Source organism: Carettochelys insculpta, chromosome 8, assembly GCF_033958435.1.
Source record: "Carettochelys insculpta isolate YL-2023 chromosome 8, ASM3395843v1, whole genome shotgun sequence".
Lineage (NCBI taxonomy): Eukaryota > Metazoa > Chordata > Testudines > Carettochelyidae > Carettochelys > Carettochelys insculpta.
In genome coordinates this window covers 74759384-74778292 of record NC_134144.1, presented here as the reverse complement: position 1 = coordinate 74778292, position 18909 = coordinate 74759384, and the positions used below count along the sequence as shown (strand labels likewise).

At 70.7% G+C, this 18909-nt stretch overlaps 1 protein-coding gene across 1 annotated transcript; it reads right to left on the bottom strand.

Moving 5' to 3' along the window:
* Window positions 1–3243: 3243 nt before the first annotated feature.
* On the bottom strand, window positions 3244–18601 carry DES (desmin). The gene is made up of 9 exons (XM_075001604.1): window positions 18005–18601; window positions 13345–13405; window positions 12005–12100; window positions 11226–11387; window positions 9782–9907; window positions 4707–4927; window positions 4445–4488; window positions 3976–4058; window positions 3244–3590 (listed from the first exon to the last, which is right to left on the bottom strand). Exons 1-9 carry the CDS (start codon window positions 18541–18543, stop codon window positions 3549–3551), a joined length of 1374 nt encoding a protein of 457 aa, XP_074857705.1. The 5' UTR covers window positions 18544–18601; the 3' UTR covers window positions 3244–3548.
* Between the last annotated feature and the right edge of the window lie 308 nt (window positions 18602–18909).

Genomic DNA, 18909 nt, shown 5'->3' with positions numbered 1-18909 from the left:
TTGTTGAGTACAGGATGACCCTTCCACAGATGTTTTCAGAACAACTGGTATCAAAAGATAACACAGCAGTCACAGACTGACACAGCAAACTGCACGGTGGACAGGATTATAAAAGCAGGGTGCTTTGCCGTGGGACTTTGGGTTCTTCTTGCCACCAACTCCAGGAGAGCATCGGATGGTGACCGACAAGGCCCTGCTGCCCCTCTGTGATCAGTGTAGCTGGCCACTAGATTGATCCAGGCTCTGGATTGGTAACTATAACATCGTTTGGCAGCACTCTGTGTGTGTGTGTGTGTGTGTGTGTGTGTGTGTGTGTGTGTGTGTGTGTGTGTGTGTGTGTGTCTTAAAAGCATATGCTTCTGTTACGTTCTCAGTAAATGCGGTGTACTGCCTTTTCCCCCCATAAAAGATCTCGTGTGCTTCGTTTAAGCGTAACAGAAGGAGTTTGTAATTCTGAAATGTCACCGTTGTTCCCTGTAACTCGTCTTGCAACTTCTCACCTGAGGAGGAACATTCCAAACCTATTGTGTGGCAGGAAGGGGAAACTGAGGCACCCAGCCATTTTGGTGGTCTGGCTAAATGCCAAGGGTGGAAGCATTTGTACCTTCCTTTACTGGACTGTGAATTCCAAACATGTGCCAGAGCAGCTGTGTGGACTGGTGGGCAGACAGGGCAGGGCCCAGACCAGAGAAGAACTGTTTGATCTGCTGGTGCTGCAGCATCTGTATGGGCTCTGCCTGCCTGACTGGAGAACGTGGCTGATAGACCAGAGACCGAAGCAGGGAGACCAGCCAACCTGAGGGACCCAACGGGACTTGCCCGGCTGCATCACATGAAAGGGGCCAATGCCGAGCTCCTGAGTTGGAGCCTCCCCCAGCAGGATTATGACACGGAGGTGGTGCACATCAAGGGGAGCACCGAGGGTACAGCCGATGCCCGATCACGAGGGGAGGGCCCCAAACTTCCCCAGGTCACTGGCTGAGTGACCCCGCTCAGTTCGGTCTGGAAGGGGGGAGAGATGTGGTGGAGTGGGGGATACCTGTGTGTGTGTGTGTGTGTGTGTGTGAGTGTCTCACACAGGGTGGGGGGCTCCTGCTGGGGGTAACCTGGCGACCAGGTGACACCTCTGGGCTGCAGACAAAGGAGGAGGTGGAGCCTGAGGGGTTTGAATTGGAACTGGGAGTTGGGAGCAGTGAGTCTGGGCTGGGAGAGAGAGAGACAAAGGAGGGGGACAGGCCCCGGCTCTGGGGGCCCCTCGGGGCCTCCTCTCCCCAGCATGGATGGGACTGGCTGTCTCTGCCTGCTGTACTGACCCCTCTGTACAACGCTGTGTCCTGTCCGCTAATGAACCCGCTGTTCTCCTGCCGAGTGAGAGTCACTCCTGCCTGCGGACGGGTGCAGAGCTTGGGGGACCCCTGAGCCCCATCACAGCCCCCCCGCTGGGGCAGTGCCCCAACCCAGCAGCCTCAGGGACTCAGCCTTTGGGCCCTGGCATTCGGCACAGAGGTCCCTCTGGCCTCTGCACCCACACCTGGTGAGTAGCCCAACTATGGGGAAACTGAGGCACACACAGTGGTCCCACTGTCACAGCAGGGAGCCCTAGCAGGGGCTGTGGGTCAGGAGCCTTTCGCAGTGCCACACTGCCACCTGCCGGAGATGGGCAGCACTGCCCCCTTCCCCGCCCCCTTGGGGAGGCTGCTATAAGTAAGGGCCCGCCTGCGCCGCTGGGAATGCGTCGGCCTGGGGCGAGTCCATGCTTGGCCTGCGGAGTGGCTCTGCTCTCCGCTCTCACGCCCCCTCCCCGGCAGCGAGTGCACAAGGGCTCCCGCCCTCCCTGCCCTGTCCTGGCCCGGGGGACCACCCCGGAGCACGTGCCCCCCCAGGGCACTGGCAGCAATGTCTCGGGAGCCCCAGACCTGGGCAAACACGCAGGGTTGGCCCAGCCAGGCCCTGTGCAGTCGCCTGCTTGGAAAAACAAACCAGGCTGCATCCCGGCACCCCGGCTGCACCATCTGGGCTACTGCCAGCTCCCAACTGCCCCTCGGAGGAGCCAAGCCAGCAGGCCAGAGCCCTGCTCCACCCTCCCCCGGCCCAGAGATGCCCCGAGAAGGCCGGGGGCCGGCACAGCAGTCAGCACGCGGAGGCAGGATCGTGCTCCATTGTTTATTTCAGCAGCCTTGGGGAGTCACACGCACTGCAGGGCGGCTGGGTGGGGGCCGAGGAGCCCCCCTCGGCATCAGTCCCTCTCTCGCCCGCTCTCTCCTGCTTCCGTCACCTGCGCGGTTCCTCTCTAAGGCCAGGCGGGTCCCACCACCCCTGGCTCCCTCCCACTCGGGAGCACCTGCAGCCTGTCCCTGAACTGACCCCTGGGGGCCCCCCCTCGCCATCCCTGGAGCCTGTCCCTGAACTGACCCCTGGGGCCCCCCCCTCACCGTCCCTGGAGCCTGTCCCTGAACTGACTCCTGGGGGCCCCCCTCGCCGTCCCTGCAGCCTGTCCCTGAACTGACTCCTGGGGGCCCCCCTCGCCGTCCCTGGAGCCTGTCCCTGAACTGACTCCTGGGGCCCCCCCCTTGCCGTCCCTGGAGCCTGTCCCTGAACTGACTCCTGGGGGCCCCCCCTCGCCATCCCTGGAGCCTGTCCCTGAACTGACCCCTGGGGGCCCCCCATCGCCGTCCCTGGAGCCTGTCCCTGAACTGACTCCTGGGGGCCCCCCTCGCCGTCCCCGCAGCCTGTCCCTGAACTGACTCCTGGGGGCCCCCCTCGCCGTCCCTGGAGCCTGTCCCTGAACTGACTCCTGGGGGCCCCCACTTGCCATCCCTGGAGCCTGTCCCTGAACTGACTCCTGGGGGCCCCCCTCGCCGTCCCCGCAGCCTGTCCCTGAACTGACTCCTGGGGGCCCCCCTCGCCGTCCCCGCAGCCTGTCCCTGAACTGACTCCTGGGGGCCCCCCTCGCCGTCCCTGGTGCCTGTCCCTGAACTGACTCCTGGGGGCCCCCCTCGCCATCCCTGGAGCCTGTCCCTGAACTGACTCCTGGGGGCTGCCCCCCACTTTCACCATCCCTGGAGCCTGCATCTGTCCCAGCTCCCCAGTGCTGGGCACTGCTGGGTGTGCCATGGCTTTGGTCTAGGCGAGGGGTGAGGGGGGCTGACCTGCCCTGCCTCTCCCCAAGGCTGAGCTGAGCCAGGCCCCACTGTGCTGTGGGCAGGAAGCCGAGGGCCCTGGCTTGGAGAAGCAGGCCCCACCCGGCCAGGCATCATGCCCTGGGGCTGTGTGCGTGAGTGCGAGGGCGGGGGGAGGGAAGCAGAATCCCTGGCCAGGAGTCTGCACTGCCCCCCACCCAGCCCCAAGCCGGGGCCCTGGTCCCCATGCCCAGCCTGGCTCCCGCCTTCAGGGTTCCCCGGCGCCGGTCCCAGCACAGCGCATGCGAAGCAGGGGAGAGACGGGGCGTGGGGGGGACGGCTGTGGGGCGGGGGTGGTGCCCGGGGCTGGTGAGGGCGGGAGGCGGGAGGATGGCGACGGGTGTCTGCGGGACAGGAAGGTGCTGATGGCTACAGCATCTCGTGCTTCTGCTCCATGGCCTCGCTCACCACCTGCTCGGGAGAGAGCCCCAGTGAGACGGCTGCCAGGCTGGCAAAGGGCAACCCCCCGGCCAGCCCCAGAGCCCCTCCCCGCCCGGCCTGGGGCAGCCCAGGGGCAGCTGGGCAGGGCCCTCTCGCAGAGCGGCTGGGCTGGGCCAGGCGCTCAGGGGTCACGTCTAAGCCCGACCCGTCAGTGGGGGGGGCGGGCAGGAAGCCCACCGTGGAGTCTGTGTCCGGCACAGTCTGGGCTGCAGTGCCATGGCTGGGGCCCCCATTGCCGCCAGGAGCGGATCAGAGCCCCCCCACGCGGAGCCTGGGAGCCGTCTCCAGCTGTGCCCACCCCACGGCCCGGCTGTGGCAGGGGCCCCTTGCCCCCCAGCCGCCTGCGCCGGCTCACCTCCCCGTCATGGGTCTCAATCGTCTTGATCATCACAGTCTTCTTGGTGTGCACCTCAGAGCCACGCTGCTCCGGGCTGGTCTCTGCAGAGCGCGGGAGAATCAGCCTGGGCCATGGGGTGTGGGGCGAGGGGATGGGGCAGTGAGGGGGGCTGGGCCGTGGGCTAGGCCATAGGGGCTGAGCACTAGCAGGAGGGGCTGGGGCACAAGGTGACGGTCTGGCTGCGGGGAAATGGGGGGCGACGGGCTGGCCTGTGCAGAGCCGCAGCTGCCCCACCGGGCTGGGCCAGACAGTGGCTGGCGGGAGGCACGGGCAACGGCCATGGGGCCCTCCCGGCTGGGGCAGCCCCGCCTCACGCCGCCAGGGCTAGGCCCCCTTTGCAGGGGCTCCGGGCAGCCCCGCGTGCGGCCGTGGCCCTGCCGATGACGGCTCCCCCCGCCCAGGGCTGGGCTGGCCGAGCGGCACTCACCGCGGAAGTTGAGCGCAGAGAAGGTCTGGATGGGGAGGGTGATCCTGCGGCACACGGAGAAGGAAAAGGGTTAGTGCCATTGCCTCAGGGCCCTGGCCCTGCCCCGGCCAGAGGGGGGTCCCCGGCGTGGGCTCCCTGGCAGTGCCCGTTGGCCAGGCTGGCTGGGCTCCCTGGGGCAGGCTGCCCAGCAGTGCCAGTGGCTGGCAGCGCCCTGCCCGGAGCCACAGGCTGCTGCCCGGGGGCGCAGGGCCAGGCCGCTCACCGGCTCTCCTCGCCCTCCAGCAGCTTGCGGTAGGTGGCGATCTCCACGTCCAGCGCCATCTTGACGTTGAGCAGGTCCTGGTACTCGCGCAGGTGCCGCGCCATCTCGTCCTTCAGGTGCCGGATCTCTTCCTCCAGCCGCGCGATGGTGTCCTGGTAGCCCCCGGCCTCCCCAGCAAAGCGCTCCTCCAGCTCTCGCATCTGCCGCATCAGCGAGTCGTTCTGCCGGCAGCAGAGACCAAGCGGGGCTGACGTCAGCGAGTGTCTCAGTTTCCCCCGCGGGGCAGCGTTGCTGCTTGCGGGGCTGGGGGGGCACAGCTGCGCATGCACCCGACAGGCTGGGGGCCACAGGTCCCTGCAAACGGCCTGGTGGAGGCAGACCCAGGCACAGCCAGACACTGGGGGGGCGGACACCAGGCAGCCAGTGACCACGATGAGCCCCACCTCGGCAGGTGGCCAGACTGGGGAGCGAAGGCCGGAGGTGGGGGTCGGGGGGTGCATTGTGACATGACCAATATTGTGCCGGGGGGGCCGGGGGAGGGGTCTAACGGAAGCTGAGGGTGCCCTGAGCCTGAGGGTGCCGCTCACGTCCGTGGCACGCAGGTGGGTCAGCTCTGCAGGGTGTTTGGAAACGGCTGAGTGCTCGGCGTCGCGCTGGGGGGTGTGAACTCAGCCCCCGCCCCCGCCAGGGTGAATGGGCCGTGAGCAAAGGCTCAGGCACCCGATCCACCTCCCAGAGGCTTGGGCCATGTCAGTGGGTGCAGCCCACTGGGCAGGGGCCCTGGGCTCCGCAAAGAAATTGCAATGGGACGTCCAGGCACCATCCCGGCTGCCATGTAAATGACGGGGCGGGCTGGCAAAGCTGCGACCAAAGGCAGTTTGCCACAGCGGCTCACCTGGGTCAGGTGACTTCTGACCCCCTAGGGCCCGCGGGCAGAAGGAAGGGCTTTGGCCCTGGACGCAAAGGCTGATGTGGACTTTGCAGGGTCCATCTTGCATCTATTGTCTTTTGGTACCTGGGCCTGTCTCCAAGGTCCCTGTCCAGCCCCGCGGGACAGACCTGCAGCGCTCCAGTGACTGGACCAATGTGACTTGAAATGCCCGTTCAGGGACTCGCAGGAATCAGCAGATAACACCGCTGGCTGCACCAGTGGGTACGGCTGACGCATGTGAAGTGTGGCTCTAACCATCCCTCCCTCTGACCCTGCTCTTTTGGAGTAATAAATCTTTAGCTGGTTAGATCTGACGGACTGGCGGGCGTGTGGTTTGGGTAGGATCCAGGTATATATTGACTGGGGGCTGGGGCTGGGGCTGGGGCTGGACCCTTTGGGGCCTAGAGGAATCTGTGTGGAGGAAGGGCGGTTTCAGACCCCTGGTTTGGTTGCATGTGTTTCCTACTGTCTTTCAGTAACACCGGCTGTGTGCCTCAGTTTCCCCAGGCACAGCATCAGGACATAGCAGTGAGGGGCGTTTCGGTGTGATGACCCCACCCCCCGGACAGACACACAATGGCCCTCCAGGGCCTATGTAACCACAGCAACCAGGTGACCCCCTTTCTTCCCCGGGAAACAGGACAGAGGCAGAGGAGGGGCCTGGCTGGTGTGAATTGGAACTGGGCTGGGGGGTGGGGCAGTCTGCTCTGGCTGGAGAGGGAGGAGGGGGACCAGGACCCGGCTCGGGGACCCCTCTGGGACCCTCTCCCCAAGCTGGACAGTACTGATGGCTTCTGGTCCCTGTGCTGACCAGTCTGTTCTACGCTGGGTCCCTGTCGCCCGACCCCCCGGGTGTTCCCCTGGAGAGTGAGACCCACGTCCACCTGCAGGGGGGCAGGGCTGGGTAAGGGTCTGTCTCCAGGGCACTCGCTGTCCAGAGCTGGAGGGAGCCGGGGGGCTGCAGGGACGGGGGTCCAGGCCCCGTCGGTGATGGAGCCATGTGACTTCCCCAGCTGGATGGAGACCCCTTACAGGCCTGGCCACTGACGATACCTCCCAGAGCCCACTGCCCTGCAAGGGCCACGGCCCCAGCCCTGGGGGTCTGTGATGCGGGAGAGCTGGGCCAGTGAGGAGGCCTGTGGAGAGGCATGGGGTGGTATATGGGGGGACATTGCCCAGAGACAGGGCCAAGACTGGGGTTGGAGGGTGTTACCTCAGGGGGACTTGCTGTGGGGGCAGGGCCCGGTGGGGTGTGAGGCTCCCCCGGTCCGTCCGGGGATGCACTGTGCGGGGGGACAGGGTCCTGGGGGTGCGAGCAGGGGACGCGCTTCAGGGGGTGCATGGCGGGGCGCAGGGGGTCTGAGGTCAGAGCTGGCTGGTGCCGATGCCAAGGAGGCTCCTAGCCCTGGTGCCAGGCACCCATGGGAGACGCTGCCCAGAGCCTGGCCTGGCCACTCCCAGCGCAGCGCCCGAGCCCCCAGCCGGGGAGCCTGGGAGACGGGGTAAGGCTGGGGGTATGGGGGGATGGGGGACACTCCTGCATTTTAGATGAAAACGCAACACATGGTAGCAGCACAGCCCTGTTTGCACCCAACCCGCGCCCGGAGGGGCCACGTGAGGTGCGCCGCGAGCGCTGCCGCGTGGCGGGTTCGGTTTGTGCCGCTCGGCCCCACGGCCGTTTGTGTGGGGCGGGCGGGGGCAGGAGGGGCTCTGCGCGTGTGTGTGAAAGGGCCGTGGCTGGGCGACCTCAGCAGGCGGCTGGGCACCCTCCTGCAAAGGGCCCAACGCAGACAAAGAACGTTAGCAGGTGCCACCCACCTGGGAGGGACCTGGCCGGGGGGCGTCACCCAGCAGCCAGGCCATGACCGGCTGGTTAAAGGGCCATGGACAGGTGACAGGTGACAGGCTCCAGCTCAGCCCTGCTTCCACCCAGGGAGAACAATGGGATTCCCTCCACCTGGGCCAGGGGACAGAGGGGCCCTGAGGCTCCTCCAGCTTCGCCGTCGCTCCAGCCCCTCTCGGCAGGAGCATCTCTGTGATGCGCTGAGCCGGGGCCATCGCTGACCTGGCCTCGCCCAGGCTGGACGCCACAGACTCCCCCTCCGCTACGGGCCTGCGCCAAGAGCTCCTGCCCGCTGCCTGTTCCTGCTCTCTTTGACAGCCCTTCACACGGCACGTGCTGGCGGTCTGGCCCTTTGGGGCAGGAGGAACCCGGCAGATCCGCTGGGATGGCTCAGTGGCTTGCGCGTGGGCCGGCTACCCCGAGAGTTGTGAGCTCAAGCCCGCAGGGTGGCGCTTGGTGCTGCCGGGAGGGCAGGGGCCTGGGCGCAGTGACCTGAGGTCCCTTCCAGCCCCGTGGGGCATGAGACTGGGTTTCAGAATCTCTCTCAGCTGCGCGCGGAGGGGACGGGCTGGGGCCCGGGGGAGGCTGGCGCGTGAGGGCTGGGGCCCGAGGGAGGCTGGCGCGTGCTGGCATGAGGGCTGGGGCCCGGGGGAGGCTGGCGCGTGCTGGCGTGAGGGCTGGGGCCCGGGGGAGGCTGGCACGTGAGGGCTGGGGCCCAAGGGAGGCTGGCACGTGCTGGCGTGAGGGCTGGGGCCTGAGGGAGGCTGGCGCGTGCTGGCGTGAGGGCTGGGGCCCGGGGGAGGCTGGCGCGTGCTGGCGTGAGGGCTGGGGCCCGGGGGAGGCTGGCACGTGAGGGCTGGGGCCCGAGGGAGGCTGGCACGTGCTGGCGTGAGGGCTGGGGCCTGAGGGAGGCTGGCGCGTGAGGGCTGGGGCCCGAGGGAGGGCGGCGTGAGGGCTGGGGCCCGGGGGAGGCTGGCGCGTGAGGGCTGGGGCCCGGGGGAGGCTGGCGCGTGCCGGTGTGAGGGCTGGGGCCCGAGGGAGGCTGGCGCGTGAGGGCTGGGGCCCGAGGGAGGCTGGCGCGTGCCGGTGTGAGGGCTGGGGCCCAGGGGAGGCTGGCGCGTGCCAGCGTGAGGGCTGGGGCCCGGGGGAGGCTGGCACGTGAGGGCTGGGGCCCGAGGGAGGCTGGCACGTGCTGGCGTGAGGGCTGGGGCCTGAGGGAGGCTGGCGCGTGAGGGCTGGGGCCCGAGGGAGGGCGGCGTGAGGGCTGGGGCCCGGGGGAGGCTGGCGCGTGAGGGCTGGGGCCCGGGGGAGGCTGGCGCGTGCCGGTGTGAGGGCTGGGGCCCGAGGGAGGCTGGCGCGTGAGGGCTGGGGCCCGAGGGAGGCTGGCGCGTGCCGGTGTGAGGGCTGGGGCCCAGGGGAGGCTGGCGCGTGCCAGCGTGAGGGCTGGGGCCCGGGGGAGGCTGGCGCGTGCTGGCGTGAGGGCTGGGGCCCGGGGGAGGCTGGCACGTGAGGGCTGGGGCCCGAGGGAGGCTGGCACGTGCTGGCGTGAGGGCTGGGGCCGGAGGGAGGCTGGCGCGTGAGGGCTGGGGCCCGAGGGAGGGCGGCGTGAGGGCTGGGGCCCGGGGGAGGCTGGCGCGTGAGGGCTGGGGCCCGAGGGAGGCTGGCGCGTGCCGGTGTGAGGGCTGGGGCCCGAGGGAGGCTGGCGCGTGAGGGCTGGGGCCCGAGGGAGGCTGGCGCGTGCCGGTGTGAGGGCTGGGGCCCGGGGGAGGCTGGCGCGTGAGGGCTGGGGCCCGAGGGAGGCTGGCGCGTGAGGGCTGGGGCCCGAGGGAGGCTGGCGCGTGCTGGCGTGAGGGCTGGGGCCCGGGGGAGGCTGGCGCGTGAGGGCTGGGGCCCGGGGGAGGCTGGCGCGTGCCAGCGTGAGGGCTGGCCGGGCAGAGGCGACAGCCGGGCTCGGTGTGACCCTGTGGAGAACCCCCAGCCTGGGGCTGTCCGTTGCCCCAGCTTGGCCCTTTCAGCAGCGCTGGGAACTAATGCTGCTCCAGCCGGCACAGGGTCAGTCCAGGCCTCAGGGCAGGGGGGCTGGTGCCCTTAGCTGCTCCCTAGAACAGCGTCCACCTTCTCCCGGCAGAGCCAGGGCTCTGGCAGTGCAGCTCCGCGTGCGTCCCAGCCACTGGCACTCTGGGCTGCCAGGGAGCTGCCCCCGGCCCACACCCCAGAGCAGGGGGGCGTCACCCAGGGCCAGGGCAGGGTGTGGGCAGAGCTGTGACTGGCAGCTGGTGCCCACCCTCGCCCACGGCTCACCGTGCCCTTGAGGGCGTCGATCTCGCAGGTGTAGGACTGGATCTGGTGCCGATACTCCATCATCTCCTGCTTGGCCTGGCGCAGCGCGTCGCTGTTCTTGTTGGCAGCCTGGGTCAGATCGGACACCTGTGGGGGCAGCGCCGGGCGTCAGCTGGGAGCGCTGGGGCCTGCGGGCAATGGGCTGGGGGCAGCAGCTCACTGGGCCCCCGCAGGGCAGCAACACGGCCTTGCTGGCCATGACCCCCACCGCCTCCCCGCTCTGGGACGGACGGGGCGGGGAGCCAGTGCAGGACAGCGGAGTGAAGAGAGGGACCTGGTCCTGCCCCCGCATCTATGGCCAGCAGAGCGCAGCCCCCCGTCGCCCCCCAGCCCAGCCCCCGTCACCCCCCAGCCCAGCCCAGCCCCTGTCACCCACCACCTAGCCCAGCCCCCATCACCCACCAGCCCAGCACAGCCCCCGTCGCCCCCCAGCGCAGCCCCTGTCACCCACCACCTAGCACAGCCCCCGTCGCCCCCCAGCCCAGCCCAGCCCCCATCGCCCACCACCTAGCCCAGCCCCCATCACCCCCCAGCCCAGCCCAGCCCAGCCCAGCCCCTGTCACCCACCACCTAGCACAGCCCCTGTCGCCCCCCAGCCCAGCCCAGCCCCCATCGCCCACCACCTAGCCCAGCCCCCATCACCCACCAGCCCAGCACAGCCCCCGTCGCCCCCCAGCCCAGCCCAGCCCAGCCCAGCCCCTGTCACCCACCACCTAGCCCAGCCCCCATCACCCACCAGCCCAGCACAGCCCCCGTCGCCCCCCAGCGCAGCCCCTGTCACCCACCACCTAGCACAGCCCCCGTCGCCCCCCAGCCCAGCCCAGCCCCCATCGCCCACCACCTAGCCCAGCCCCCATCACCCACCAGCCCAGCACAGACCCCTTCGCCCCCCAGCCCAGCCCAGCCCAGCCCAGCCCAGCCCCTGTCACCCACCACCTAGCACAGCCCCCGTCGCCCCCCAGCCCAGCCCAGCCCAGCCCCCATCACCCACCAGCCCAGCACAGACCCCGTCGCCACCCAGCCCAGCACAGCCCCATCACCCCCCAGCCCAGCCCAGCCCAGCTCCTGTCACCCACCACCTAGCACAGCCCCCGTCGCCCCCCAGCCCAGCCCAGCCCAGCCCAGCCCCCATCACCCACCAGCCCAGCACAGACCCCGTCGCCACCCAGCCCAGCCCCTGTCACCCACCACCTAGCACAGCCCCCGTCGCCCCCCAACCCAGCACAGCCCCCATCACCCCCCAGCCCAGCACAGACCCCGTCGCCCCCCAACCCAGCCCAGCCCCTGTCACCCACCACCTAGCACAGCCCCCATCACCCCCCCGCCCAGCACAGACCCCGTCGCCCCCCAGCCCAGCCCAGCACATCCCTCCCGCCTTCCCGTCCCCGGGAGCACAGGGCCAGACCTTGGACTTGTACCACTCCTCGGCCTCGGAGATGTTCTTGGCGGCGATGCTCTCGTACTGGGCGCGGATGTCGCGCAGGGCAGCCGTCAGGTCTGGCTTGGCCACGTCCATGTCCACCTGGATGTGCTGCTCCTGCAGCTGAGCCTGCAGGTCCCGGATTTCCTGGGGCAAGGGGCAGCGTGGGAGCAGGGACCCAGGGACCCCGCCCGGCCCCCCACAGCCCAGCCCCCCACCCCAGAGCAGCAGAGAGCCAAGGTCAAAGCACAGCCCTGTGAGCAGGGCCCAGGGCTGGGCCGGGGGGAAGAGGGGAGGATGGGGGCAGGGCCCTCAGCAATAACGGGGGGTGGGCAATAACTGGGCAGCTGGGACCCCAAGACAATAACCAGTGGAGTGAGACCCTGGAGCAGTAACCTGATGGGGCTGAGGCCCTGGGGCAGTAGCTGGGGGGCAGGGTCCTGGGACAATAAGCAGGTGTGGGGGGCCCTGAGGCAGTGATTGGGAGAGGAGTAATCGGGGCAGGGCCCCACAGGCAGCATCCACGGGCAGTACTGGAGGGCAGGGCGGGGGCAGGGCGGGGTGGGGGCAGCGCTGGGGCAGGGGCAGGATCCCAGGGCAGTATTGGAGGGCAGGGTGGGGCGGGGGTGGGGGCAGGGCAGGGTGGGGGCAGCTCCGGGGCAGGGGCAGGATCCCAGGGCAGTACTGGAGGGCAGGGCGGGGACGGGAGCGGGGGCGGGGGCAGGGCCGGGACGGGGGCAGATCCTGGGGCTCCCCAGACCTACCTCCTCGTGCACCTTCTTGAGGAAGGCGATCTCCTCCTGCAGCGCCTCGATGCGTCGCTCCAGGTCGATGCGCGCCAGGGTGGCCGCGTCCACATCCTGGGAGCCAGGGAGCCCGGCTGAGCCAATGGCACTGGGCCAGGGGCTGCCCACGGGCCGTAGGGGGTCGCCTGGCCGGGGGCTGTGGGGATCTCCTGGCCCAGGGGGCCGTAGGGGGTCACCTGGCTGGGGCTGTGGGGATCTCCTAGCCCAGGAGGCCATAGGGGGTCACCTGGCCGGGGGCTGTGGGGATCTCCTGGCCCAGGCGGCTGTAGGGGGTCTCCTGGCCCAGGGGGCCATAGGGGGTCACCTGGCCGGGGCTGTGGGGATCTCCTGGCCCAGGCGGCCATAGGGGGTCACCTGGCCGAGGGCTGTGGGGATCTCCTGGCCCAGGAGGCCGTAGGGGGGCACCTGGCCGGGGGCTGTGGGGATCTCCTGGCCCAGGAGGCCGTAGGGGGTCACCTGGCTGGGGCTGTGGGATCTCCTGGCCCAGGGGGCCGTAGGGGGTCATCTGGCCGGGGGCTGTGGGGATCTCCTGGCCCAGGAGGCCGTAGGGGGTCACCTGGCTGGGGCTGTGGGATCTCCTGGCCCAGGGGGCCGTAGGGGGTCATCTGGCCGGGGGCTGTGGGGATCTCCTGGCCCAGGGGGCTGTGGGGATCTCCTGGCCCAGGCGGCTGTAGGGGGTCACCTGGCCCAGGGGGCCGTAGGGGGTCATCTGGCTGGGGGCTGTGGGGATCTCCTGGCCCAGGCGGCCGTAGGGGGTCATCTGGCCGGGGGCTGTGGGGATCTCCTGGCCCAGGAGGCCGTAGGGGGTCATCTGGCCGGGGGCTGTGGGGATCTCCTGGCCCAGGCGGCCGTAGGGCGTCATCTGGCCAGGGCTGTGGGGATCTCCTGGCCCAGGAGGCCGTAGGGGGTCATCTGGCCGGGGGCTGTGGGGATCTCCTGGCCCAGGCGGCCGTAGGGGGTCGCCCGGCCGGGGGCTGTGGGGATCTCCTGGCCCAGGGGGCCGTAGGGGGTCACCTGGCCGGGGGCTGTGGGATCTCCTGGCCCAGGGGGCCGTAGGGGGGCACCTGCCCTTGAATGAAGAGCTGAGCCCCGGGGTGCCAGGCGGCAGGGGCCGGCGTGACCAGACTGGCCCCCCCGCGGGAGGGCGCCAGGCGCAGCCGGGCACTGGAGTCACCGGGCGAGGGAGGCTCGCTGGGCCAGGGACTCTGTGCTGGGGAGGGGGCAGGGAGCCCCACAGCCGCCCCCGGGAGCCCCCAGCGTCTCCCCTCCCGCAGGGCATGGCCGGCGCCGGCACTTACTGCCCGGAAGGCAGCCAGGTTGTTCTCCGCTTCCTCCTTCAGCTGGATCTCTTCCTGCAGCCTGCGGGGAGGGCAGCCGAGAGGGGCGTCAGGGCCGCGCGCAGGCGGAGGGACAGACGGACGGACAGCCCAGGCTCCCCGCCCCCCAGGGCCTGGGCCAGCACAGCCCCGGCGCTGCAGGGCCCCTGGTTCCGCATTCCCGCTGGCTGGCCCGGGGCCAGCGGCCTGGCCTCCCATTGCCTATTATAGTCACAGCCCAGAGCCCGGCAGAAAGGCTGAGGTCACCGGCGCCGCCCCTGCCTTATAGGGGAGCAGCCGAGGCGCTGGGGCACCACGGCCTGGCCTGGGGGCTTGGCAGGGCAGGGATCTGGGCTGCGGTGTCGGGGGCCGGGAGCTGAGAGTCAGGGCTGGGGGGCTCTGCTGTGGAAGGGGGCACACGGACCCTGCGTGTCAGCTGAGCGCGCCCAGGGGACTGACCGTGGATGGCAACACAGGGCTGGGGTGCTTGGGGGGCAGGGACGCCAGAGGGTGAGTCAGAGATCCCCAGATGGGACGGGGAATACTGGGGTGAGGGACCCCGCAGGGGCAGTGCAAAGGGGCTGACCAGGAATGGTGGCCCTGCCTGAGGCCCGGCCGCTGGACTCCCTCCCAGCACAGTCTGTGCCCTGATGGGGGTCACAGCAGAGCCGTGGGGCACCGACACCAGCTGCCCCCTCTGCCTTCAGTGCAGTGACATTCAGCCCGGGGGCGTCCAGAGACCCAGCCCCCCCCACCCTGTGGCTCCCGGCTGGCCTGGCTGGGCAGCACCCAGAGTCAGGGGCCGCCAGGGCCCTGCAGAAGGGCAGGGGAGTTGTGGGACCCCAGGGTTTGGGGTCTGCTCAGCTCCCACGGGGAGGCATTGCCACCAGCCCTCCGAGGGCGAGGACATGCGCAGAGGCTGCCTGCAGGGACCCCGCTGTCTGGGGGCTGGGGTCACTGCCCCTCCCACAGCAGGAGGGGCAGGGTGGGCCCCCCCCCCGTGAGCCCCTCTGTGCTCCAGCTGCTCTGGGACTGCCCACCCCTCAGAGCGGAGCTGACCTGGCCCTTATGCATCCCCGAGGTGGTTTGCTGTGGGCCCCAGCTGCCCTGGCCCATGGGGCCTGAGCTGTGTGGGGCAGAGAGGGAGGGGGGAGTGGGGGCTCGGGTAAGGGGTGCGGGTGTTGGGCCTGTCTGAAGCTGGCAACGGCAGACACAAGTCACGGCATGGCCGGGGCGCGAGGGGCTGCAGGGCAGGTCTGTGCCCGCTGGGGAGCTCCCTGTGCCTGGGCCCCCCAGGAGCTGCACCCGGGCCGCTGTGGGGGGGGGAGGTGGGGCTCCCAACCCCCTGGGCGAGTGCCGGGGTCCCCAGGAGCTGCACCCGGGCTGCTGCGGGGGGGGGGAGGTGGGGCTCCCAACCCCCTGGGCGAGTGCCGGGGTCCCCAGGGAGCGAGGGCCCAGGGCTCCTGGCCGCAGGGGCTGCCCCAGCAGGATGTGCTGCCCCAGCGCAGCTGGGCCAGGTGCTGCCTGGCAGCGGGAGGGGGAGACAGACAGACAGAGGCAGGTGGGAGGGGCTGTGCTGGGGGGGGGCTGAGGCACTCACCATGGGAGGGTGCTCAGCAGTGGGGCGGGGGCGGGGGCAGGTGCTGTGCGGGGGAGGGTGCTGAGCGCTGGGGTGCTGGTGGGGGCAGAGGCGGGTGCTGTGCGGGGGAGGGTGCTGAGCTCTGGGGTGCTGGTGGGGGCAGAGGCGGGTGCTGTGAGGGGGAGGGTGCTGAGTGCTGGGGCTCAGAGTGGGGTGGGGGCACAGGTAGGTGCTGTGCAGGGAGGGTGCTGAGCGCTGGGGCTGAGCACTGGGGTGAGGGTGGGTGCTGTGTGGGGAGAGGGTGCCGAGCGCTGGGGCGGGGGTGGGTGCAGGGGTGGGTGCTGTGAGGGGGAGGGTGCTGAGCGCTGGGGCGGGGGCAGGTGCCGTGGGGGGAGGGTGCCGAGCACAGGGGCTGAGCGCTGGGGCTGAGCACTGGGGTGGGGGCACAGGTAGGTGCTGTGCAGGGAGGGTGCGGAGCTCTGGGGCAGGGGCAGGTGCCGTGGGGGGAGGGTGCCGAGCACAGGGGCTGAGCGCTGGGGCGGGGGTGGGGGCAGGGGTGGGTGCTGTGAGGGGGAGGGTGCTGAGCACTGGGGTGGGGGCACAGGTAGGTGCTGTGCAGGGAGGGTGCGGAGCTCTGGGGCGGGGGCAGGTGCCGTGGGGGAAGGTGCTGAGCACAGGGGCTGAGCGCTGGGGCGGGGGTGGGGGCAGGGGTGGGTGCTGTGAGGGGGAGGGTGCTGAGCACTGGGGTGGGGGCACAGGTAGGTGCTGTGCAGGGAGGGTGCGGAGCTCTGGGGCAGGGGCAGGTGCCGTGGGGGGAGGGTGCTGAGCACAGGGGCTGAGCGCTGGGGCGGGGGTGGGGGCAGGGGTGGGTGCTGTGAGGGGGAGGGTGCTGAGCACTGGGGTGGGGGCACAGGTAGGTGCTGTGCAGGGAGGGTGCGGAGCTCTGGGGCGGGGGCAGGTGCCGTGGGGGAAGGTGCTGAGCACCAGTGAGCGCACAGGCCTGCTGGCACCCTTAGCCCCAGAGCTTCGTCGGTGGGTTACAGACCCGGGTGGGTCGGCGACACCCCGGCACTGGCGAATGGGGCTGGAGGCTCTGTCCCCCTCTGGCCAGGCTGGCCCGGACTGGGGGTGCTGAGCTGAGCTGAGCTGAGCTGCCGGGGCCCTGGGGCCTGGTCTGTGATGCAGTCACCCAGGCTGCTGCCCCAGTGGACTTCCTGTGCCTGCCCAGAGGGCTCCCAAGCCCCCGAGGCAGGAGCCCCTCTGCAGCCAGCACTGGGGTGTTCCCAGCGCCCCCAGCGCCTGCACAGGACACGCTGCCCCTTCGCTGCCTGGGTGGGCTGGAGCTGGGCAGAGAGCGCCTGGGGGGGCCGGGGGGGTAGGGAGGTGCCGGGGGCAGGGGAAGGGTTGGGGGTGAGGGGCACAGGGTCAGGGTTGCAGGTTGTGGGGATGCAGCATATGGGAAGGGAGTTGTAAGACACGGGTCAGTGGTTGCGGGGCAGGGGATGGGGTGTACAAGGGGGCAGGGAGTGAGGGTGCGACACACGGGGACGTAGTACATGAGGGGGCAGGGAGCAGGGGTGCGATGCACAGGGATTGGGTACACCGGGGGCAGGGAGTGAGGGTGCGATGCACAGGGATGGGGTACACGAGGGGGCAGGGGGCAGGGGTGTGGGAAACGGGGATGGGGCACACCGGGGGACAGGGAGTGGGGGTGTGGCACAGGGGGACGGGCACACGGGGGGCAGGGAGTGGGGGTGTGGCACAGGGGGATGGGCACACGGGGGGCAGGGAGTGGGGGTGTGGGAAATGGGGATGGGGCACACCAGGGGGCAGGGAGTGGGGGTGTGGCACAGGGGGATGGGCACACGGGGGGAGGGAGTGGGGGTGTGGGAAATGGGGATGGGGCACACCGGGGGGCAGGGAGTGGGGGTGTGGCACAGGGGGACGGGCACACGGGGGGCAGGGAGTGGGGGTGTGGGAAATGGGGATGGGGCACACCGGGGGGCAGGGAGTGGGGGTGTGGCACAAGGGGACGGGCACACGGGGGGCAGGGAGTGGGGGTGTGGCACAGGGGGATGGGCACACGGGGGGCAGGGAGTGGGGGTGTGGCACAGGGGGACGGGCACACGGGGGGCAGGGAGTGGGGGTGTGGGAAATGGGGATGGGGCACACCGGGGGGCAGGGAGTGGGGGTGTGGCACAGGGGGACGGGCACACGGGGGGCAGGGAACCAGGGTGTGACACATGGGGACAGGTAGCAGGGGTGCAACGCATGGGCATGGGCACACCAAGGAGCAGGGGTGCGACGCACGAGGACGGGTACACCGGGGGCAGGGAACCGGGCACAGGCAGCGCCGGGCACAGGGACGGGTACGCCGGGGGCAGGGAACCGGGCACAGGCAGCGCCGGGCATAGGGACGGGTATGCCGGGGGCAGGGAACCGGGCACAGGCAGCGCCGGGCACAGGGACGGGTACGCCGGGGGCAGGGAACCGGGCACAGGCAGCGCCGGGCACAGGGACGGGTACGCCGGGGGCAGGGAACCGGGCACAGGCAGCGCCGGGCACAGGGACGGGTACGCCGGGGGCAGGGAACCGGGCACAGCCAGCGCCGGGCACAGGGACGGGTACGCCGGGGGCAGGGAACCGGGCACAGGCAGCGGCTGGCACAGGGATGGGTACGCCGGGGGCAGGGAACTGGGCACAGGCAGCGCCAGGCACAGGGACGGGTACGCTGGGGGCAGGGAACCGGGCACAGGCAGTGCCGGGCATAGGGACGGGTACGCCGGGGGCAGGGAACCGGGCACAGGCAGTGCCGGGCACAGAGACGGGTACGCCGGGGGCAGGGAACCGGGCACAGCCAGCGCCGGGCACAGGGACGGGTACGCTGGGGGCAGGGAACCGGGCACTGGCAGTGCCGGGCACGGGGACGGGTACGCTGGGGGCAGGGAACCGGGCACAGGCAGTGCCGGGCACGGGGACGGCCGCGCACGGCGCGCAGGTCCGGGGCAGCGGCGGAGGGCGGCCCCAGCCCCAGCCCCAGCCCCAGGCCCCCCCGCCCCTCACCTCTGCTTGAGCTTGTTGAGGTCGTCGAGCAGGTTGTCGCGCTCCACGTCGACGCGCGCCCGCTGGCTGGTGAGCGTGTCCACCTGCAGGCGCAGGGCGCGCAGCTCCTCCTCGTACAGCTGGGCCACGTGCGTGGGCTCCTTGCCCTTGAGCCGGTTGACCTCGGCCACCAGCAGGGCGTTCTGCTGCTCCAGGTAGCGCACCTTCTCGATGTAGCTGGCGAAGCGGTCGTTCAGCTCCTGCAGCTCCACCTTCTCGTTGGTGCGCGTCTGCAGGAACTCCTGGTTCAGCGCGTCGGCCAGCTGGAAGTCCAGCAGCTCGCCGGCGCCCGCGTAGGAGCGCAGCGGGGCCACCCGGGTGACCCGCAGGCTGCCCAGGCTGGGCCCGGCGCCTGCGCTGCGGGACACCTGGTAGACGCGGGAGGAGACGGCGCTGGCCGAGCCCTTGCTGCCCAGGGAGGTGCGGGCGAAGGCCGGGGAGCCCCCGCCGAAGGTGCGCCGGTAGGACGAGACCCGCTGGCTGGAGTAGGACTGGCTCATGGTGGCGGCGCCGGCTGTGGAGCGAGAGGAGCCCAGGGAGAGGAGTCGGGGAGGGACCCGGGCGCCGGCTATTTGTACGGCTCTGACATCAGCCAGCCCAGCCCCACGGGAGCGACAGCTGGGCCAGCCGGGGGCGGGGAGCTGGGGGCTGCCAGACAGCACAGGAGCTGCCACCAGCCCCCCGGCCTGCAGCCCAAGGTCTGCCCCCCCAGCCCAGAGCTCTCGTACCCGCAGCGCAGGGCCTGGCCCCCCGTCAGTATTGCTGGGGGCTGGCGGGGTCTCCCCCGGCAGGAGCTCTGCTCTGGACCATGCTGCGCCTGCTGGGTGCCAGCCGGTCCTGCCCTGGGGGCTGGCGAGGCTCTGCTG

Coding starts and splice junctions, on each gene's coding strand:
- DES (XM_075001604.1), bottom strand. CDS start 18,543: ATGAGCCAGTCCTACTCCAGCCAGCGGGTCTCGTCCTACCGGCGCACC. Junction 12,101..13,344: donor ACCTGGCTGCCTTCCGGGCA/GTAAGTGCCGGC, acceptor CCTGGCTCCCAG/GATGTGGACGCGGCCACCCT. Junction 4,489..4,706: donor CTGGAGGGCGAGGAGAGCCG/GTGAGCGGCCTG, acceptor CGTGTGCCGCAG/GATCACCCTCCCCATCCAGA.